At 47.6% G+C, this 6,892-nt stretch overlaps 1 protein-coding gene across 1 annotated transcript; it reads left to right on the forward strand.

Moving 5' to 3' along the window:
* Positions 1 to 5,392: 5,392 nt before the first annotated feature.
* LPAR4 (lysophosphatidic acid receptor 4) lies at positions 5,393 to 6,586 on the forward strand. Its single transcript, XM_009075409.1, has one exon. It carries the CDS (start codon positions 5,540 to 5,542, stop codon positions 6,584 to 6,586), a length of 1,047 nt encoding a protein of 348 aa, XP_009073657.1. The 5' UTR covers positions 5,393 to 5,539.
* The last annotated feature ends 306 nt before the right edge of the window (positions 6,587 to 6,892 follow it).

A 6,892-nucleotide genomic window follows, 5' to 3' on the forward strand; every position in this document is an offset into this window, starting at 1 on the left:
TCCTTCTTACATCTGTGAAATAATGCAAACTTTACTGGGAAGTTTCATTCATAGAATGTTAAGGATTTGGAATGGAGTTTAGAGCTCATCCAGCCCCAACCCCTGCCCTGGGCAGGGACACCTCCCACCAGAGCAGGTTACTCAAGGCTCAGCCAACCTGGCTGTGAGCACTGCCAGGGTTGGGGCAGCCACAGCCTCCCTGGGCAACCTGGGACAGTGTCTCACCACCCTCACAGGGACAACTTCTGCCTGCTGTCTAAATTCATAGCTTCATAGATTGTTAAGTGTTTGGAATGGATCGTTTGGGGTGAATCCCATCATTCCTGGGCTGTGGAGCAGCCTAGCCCCTCTGGAGGCTGCAGTGCATGGGGAAGGCCTGAAGCACATCAAGGGTTAAAGGGTGATGTAAATGGAGAGAGACATTCTCAGTGCAAACAAAAAGAGAGTCATGCCCTGAGGTTCAGTGGCTCAATCTGGGGTAAGGCAGTTCACTATTCTCTGCTGAAGGAAACATTTTAATTAGCTCAATCCAAACCAGATCCAGCCCAGAGAAGGCACCACGAGCAGGAAATGCTTTGTAAGTCTCCGAGGACAGTGAGGAGACAACAGCAGTGCTGAGCAATTAAAACCACCAAGAAAAGGGCAAGGAGAAAAAAAGGGAGGGAGCCTTGAAGGTTTGCTCAGACAGGCTCAGGTTTCCTCCAGCCTGGAGAAGAATTCAGTTGGGATCCTGCAGCAATTCGTTCCCAACACAAAGTTGGGTTGAACTTGAAGGTTCCCCAAGGACCAAGGCCACCCCAGGCAGGGAGGTGCTGGATGCACGGGGGATGCTCCTCCAAGCTGCATCCCAACTAGCCAAACTTTCTACTAGTTATACATTTCAGAAAGCAAAGAAATTAGTGCTCATTACTCACAAGTTACCTAACCACCTCATTAGTATTCTATCCTCTATTGCTTAGTGATTCTCTCCCTTCTTATGCTAATTAGTCTCTTTTCATAGAATCAGTCAGCTTGGAAAAGACCTCAAAGATCATCAGTCCAACCCTAAACCCCTCTGAGTCAGTGGCTTCTGGTGGATCTTCCCTGGAGGTTTTGGATGGTCTCTGGTGGTCCCTTGTGGTTGTTGAAAAGATGTCCATGAGTGTCCTTTCCATGAACTTTGAGCCTTCCTTCCAAGTATGGTCTTGGCTTAGCTCCTTACCTTGTTTGCAGATCATAAAGTTCCTTCTCTTGGTCTTGGTTGACTTCTGCTGGCTCCTCTGCACTCCTGTTCTATCCTAGAATTTCAGGGGTTGGAATGGACCTTACAGATCATCTAGTCCCAACCAGTCCCAGGTGTGAGAATTGATGTCCTTGGGTGGATTCTTGTCCAAGATCCCTTACAACTGCCCCTTTGAGACTTCCTCAGACAGTTGGTCTTAGATTAACTAAATTCTTTTAGTTCCCTTGTTAACTCTGCAACAATTAACACCATCTGCTAATTTTGTAATGAAGAGCTTTGAACTAAGGGCAAAGTAACAGAACTACTTGAAGGTAATCTGTGGTAAGAGGAGAGTGCAAATGGTCCAAAGCTGTAACCAGTGTCATCTGAGACAAGTTTCTTTTCCTTTCTGTGCATTCTAGGGTTGTATGAAGCTGTCAATTCGTGCAAAGCCACAGAAGGAATTCACTCTGTGATTCCAAAGGGTTAACCTAGAAACAGGGAGCTGTGCTTTTCCATCCCCTGGGATCAGGTGCTCTCCCACCTCATCCCAGGACTCCCTGGCCTCACTCTCGGTGGCTGAGTGCAGGACAAGCCTTACAGTGTCCTATATTTTGAGCTTTTTTTTTCTATCAAAGATGATTGGTGAAACCTGACTGAAACGATCGCGAGTCACTCACCATTTCTCCCTCCCACCAGGTATGGAGAGGTGGTTCCACCTCCAGCACACAGTGCGGAGGGTCAGGACGAAGTAGACTCGAGTCCCTTACACAATGAGTGTCAAAGCCATGAATAAGAGCCTTCCTGCCTTGTCTTTATGCTAATCATCCACAAACATCTCCTTTCCCCAGCATCCCGGGAAGAATAGCTCTTTGAAGCCACACAGACCTTCAAAGTCGAACTCCTGTCTACTCCTTTCCTACTGTTCTCCAATACATCATTTAGGATTAGGAGATGAAAGAGATTAAAGCGTTTCTCCTTCCCATCGCTTGGGATGGTCAATAGAGCTTTGTTTACAGGCAGCTGCGCTGCTTCCCACCCCTCTAATCCCTCCCTTTCCCTGCTCCTGCTGCACCATGGAAAGAGCTTCGCCTTGCTGGGAAGCTGCAAGGAGCTCTGGGGAGGATGGAGAGCTCAGACTCTCAGCAAGGTGCTTGGTTTGAGAGCCAACCCCCAAATCGGTGTCCTAAGGCACTTCCCATCCCAAGACATTTCCCTTCTGGGTCCAGCGACACTTGCTCTGGATTTCCCTAAGCCTACACTGCTGGCACTGGGAAACTGAGCCATCACCACTGTCTAGCACAGTTACTGTCCTGACAGCCTCAAACTGGGAAAAAGCAGCCACCAAATTGCCCCAAATTGGAGTTTTGTCCCTAAAATCGCTTTCAATTTATGCTCTCAGAGTTCTCTGCAACCAAAAATGACTAGTGAAGCATCTACTGAAAACAAAGTCTGAGTGAGTGGAAATCCAATTGCAGGAACTAAGGAATCTTAAATTCTTCAAGTAGAAACAGTTTTTTTATCATTTAATAGTTCTGGTTTTATCTATTCAAGCAGTTGCTGTTTATCTCACTTTCCTATAGTTCTCCTATCAGCCTGGAAGGACCCAAGTCCTACAGCCTCATACAGGATCATTATCTATGCAAAAATCTCCCCAAAAGCCAAATATCTTCCTCCTCACAAAACCTTTTGTTAAGTCCTTTGCATAATGAAAGTGGATTGAAGGAGGGATGAGCACTGCCCTAGTGCTGCTACCACACTCTGCTGCAGCCAGGCCAAGATGCCCTTGGCCTCCTTGGCCACCTGTGCACACTGTTGGCTCTCACTGAGCTGTGCCACCAGCACTGCCAAGGCCTTTGGGACAAACACCTCTGTCCCCACTGCTCCCCTAGCCTGGAACTGCATGGGCTGCTGTGTCCCCAGGGCAGGACCAGCACTGAGCCTTGGTGACCCTCCTGCACTTGTCCTCAGCCACTGATCAGGTCTGTCCAGGTCTCTCTGTAGAGCTTTCCTACCCTCGGACAGATCCACACTCCCACCCAGCTCACTGTCCTTTGCAAATTCCCTGAGGGTCACTCACTCTCCAGGTCCAGACCATCAGTAAAGATATCAAACAGGACCTGCCCCAACACTGAGCCCTGGGGAACAGCACTAGTGACAGCTCCAACTGGGTTAGCTCCATGATTCTACACCAGACAAAATAGATTTGTCTTTGTGGCTTGTGGTGCATAGCAGGAAGAACAGAATCAAGTCATGGAGCATCTTTCCTCCTGTGGAAGGAGCACTGGCTCAGGCTGCTGGCAACAACCCCTTGTCAGTAGGAAAGGCAAGAGGTTCATAGGCACCTTTCAAACCTGCTGCCAAACTCCTGGACAGATTGGAATGTTGGATTTCCATCTACCTCCCAGGCTAGATGAGGTTTCCAAGGAGACCCAAACCTCCCCAGACACGAAACCTGGTCCAGGAGGATCTGACACACCTGGTTTTCACACACTTAGAGAGGTCACATTTCAGCACAAACAAACATTGTTTCTGCTGGAGACAACATGAAATTTCTTTCCTTACTGAAAGGGAGTTCCAAGCCAAGAATGTAATGCTTGAGGGTGAGGGTTAAGCTGAGAGGCACAGCAATTCCTCTTGGAGCTCATGTGCACTTTTCAATCCAACTCTGTTCTTGCTTAAAGGCATTTTAAGTCACAGGCAAGACCTTTCCTTATTTAGACTCCCACAGACCCAAGAAAGTGCGGATTGGAGTTTTTACTAACACCCTTCTCATAAATTGAAATGTTTGATGTCTTTTTTTTTAGGCTGTTTCACCACAAAGTTCATTTAGCCATGAATTTAGTGGGAAAAACACCTGGATGAGTGCAAAACAAAAGAGTTCAAGGAATATTTTCCTCCCCTACAGAGCCTGTCCCCTACTCTTCCCATCTGTCCCCAAAACCCTGTAGAGTTGCACAGTGAGGTCCCTGTTTAGGTGTGCTATGGGAAAAGCCCCAAGGTGGGATTTGTCCCCTCTGTCATTGCCACACAATCCATAGCAACCAAAACTGGACTCAGTCTTGGAGGTCTCTTCCAATCTTAATGATTCTAAGGGCATACCTACTCCTGGTTTGACTGGACAGGATGTCTTCCCCCATGTGCAACTCAAACTGAAACTAAAAGGGAGGGAGAATCTGCTAAATTGGGTGAAGATCATGTACCAAAGACACCTATGAAAACCACAGGGTGTTCTGGTTCTGGTTCAAGGCATGACAGCAAACCCAGCCCAAAGCAGCACTGCCCTGCCCCAGCCTGCAGGGAACCATGGAATCCTTCACAGTGGAAAAGGCCTCACAGATCTTTCAGCCCAACAGGGGAGACCTTATAGCTCCAAGTTATCTCCTTGGATGTCCAAGGGTTTGAGTCATTCAAAAGTCACCTGGGAAGGGAGATCTGGGAATCCTCCTTCACTACTACTTTGCTTTATGTCCAACTAACCTGTGAGGTGCTGCCTGTTCCCTGGGTCACAGTACTGGTTTTTGGGAAGCCTGTGGTTCTCCAGCAGGAAAACATGTGGAAAACATCTGATTTTCATAATTTGTATCCCAAGTTGTCCCAATTCCACAACTTTCTTCCCCAGTTTATTTGGTTATGTGTTGCCATTTCAATCTTAAACATAACCCAGTGCCATGTTTGCTGTTGAAACTATGATTCAACAGAGGATCACTCTCTGGAAAGGTTCCTACTCTTCACAAAGGGTTTGTCTCTAAATGACTCATAGCTGTAGCTACTAAGAAGTTTCTTAGATTACAAGAAGATTACAAATTCTGTTTCATATTTGCTTGGCTCTAGTTTATAAGGCAAAGGTCCTGCACTTAGTGATCCAACTTTGCTCCACATTTCCAAGATGTACTGAGATGTTTTGAAGTTCAGTAAGGCTCAGTGCTGGTCCTGCCCTGGGGACACAACAGCCCATGCAGCTCCAGGCTGGGGGAGCAGTGGGGACAGAGGTGTTTGTCCCAAGGCCCTTGGAAGTGCTGGTGGCACAGCTCAGTGGGAGCCAACAGTGTGCACAGGTGGCCAAGGAGGCCAAGGACACCTTGTCCTGGCTGCAGCAGAGTGTGGCAGCAGGACTAGGGCAGTGCTCATCCCCCTGGACTGGGCAGGTTGCAGACTGATGGCAATTCTCTCTCTCTCCTGCAGGATGAAAGGATCCACAATGGAGACGTGATAGCAAGGTGCCAAGCAACCTCCCTGGAATGTTTCCCTTCAGACAAAGACAAGCTCAGTGCCTTATTTTATGGATGTCCTTCAAGTAGACTTTGAAGACCTTTGGAAGCACATCCCAGACTTGGCATGGGAAACCACAGCAACAATCATACCTGTTTGACAGATGATTCCTTTAAGTACAACTTGTATGGAGCTGTGTACAGTGTGGTCTTCATCCTTGGGCTGATTACTAACTGTGCCTCTCTCTTTGTCTTCTGCTTCCGGATGAGAATGCGCAGTGAAACTGCCATTTTCATGACCAACTTGGCTGTTTCAGATCTTCTCTTTGTCTTCACTTTGCCCTTCAAAATCTTCTATAACTTCAACAGGCATTGGCCTTTTGGCGACAGCCTCTGCAAGATTTCTGGCACAGCATTCCTCACCAACATCTATGGGAGCATGTTGTTCCTCACCTGCATTAGCGTTGATCGCTTCCTTGCTATTGTCTATCCCTTCCGCTCTCGCACCATCAGGACCAGGAGGAATTCTGCCATTGTCTGTGCTGGAGTTTGGATCCTGGTCCTCAGTGGTGGGATTTCAGCTTCACTGTTCTCCACAACCAACATTTCCAACAGCAGCACCACCTGTTTCGAAGGGTTTTCCAAGAGGATCTGGAAAACCTACCTGTCCAAGATCACTATATTTATTGAGGTGGTAGGATTCATCATCCCTTTGCTTCTCAACCTCACGTGCTCCTCCTTGGTTCTCCGGACCCTGAGGAAACCTGCCACCCTGTCCCAGATTGGGACAAACAAAGAGAAAGTACTCAAGATGATCATTGTGCACGTGGCCATCTTTGTTGTGTGCTTTGTGCCTTACAACTCCATCCTCTTCCTCTATGCACTGGTGAGGTCCCAAGCGATAGCAAACTGCTCCTTGGAGAGGTTTGCCAGGACCATGTATCCCATCACATTGTGCATTGCAACAATGAACTGCTGCTTTGACCCTTTCATCTACTACTTCACATCAGAGTCTTTCCAGAAGTCTTTCAACATTAAACCCCAGATCAAAATGGATTCTCTCTTCAAGACTGAGACACCTCTGACAAAGACTGCGCTGCCAGCGCCGCAGGAGGAGACCAGTGACCAGGCAATCACCAATGGAGGAGATCCCACATCTGAGTCTCATTTCTAGTTTACACATGGAGTTATCTCCCACTGACCTTTGATTAACACCACGTGTGGAATGGTTGCTCCACAATATGTGGGTTCACATGTGGTGTTAATGGAGAAAAGCTGCTGGGGGGACAACTATGCAGGTGGACAAGGATGACTATCAAGGTAGACAAACCCTTACACTGGGATGGTCCTATCACATTCAATGGTTATCCCACATCAACCCTTGATTAACACCATGTATGAAGTGCTTGTTCGTTCCACAATATGTGGTATCACACATGGTGTTAATGGAGAGAAGCTGCTGGGGGATGACTCTGCAGGT

The sequence above is a fragment of the Acanthisitta chloris genome, unplaced genomic scaffold (assembly GCF_000695815.1).
Source record: "Acanthisitta chloris isolate BGI_N310 unplaced genomic scaffold, ASM69581v1 scaffold12955, whole genome shotgun sequence".
Lineage (NCBI taxonomy): Eukaryota > Metazoa > Chordata > Aves > Passeriformes > Acanthisittidae > Acanthisitta > Acanthisitta chloris.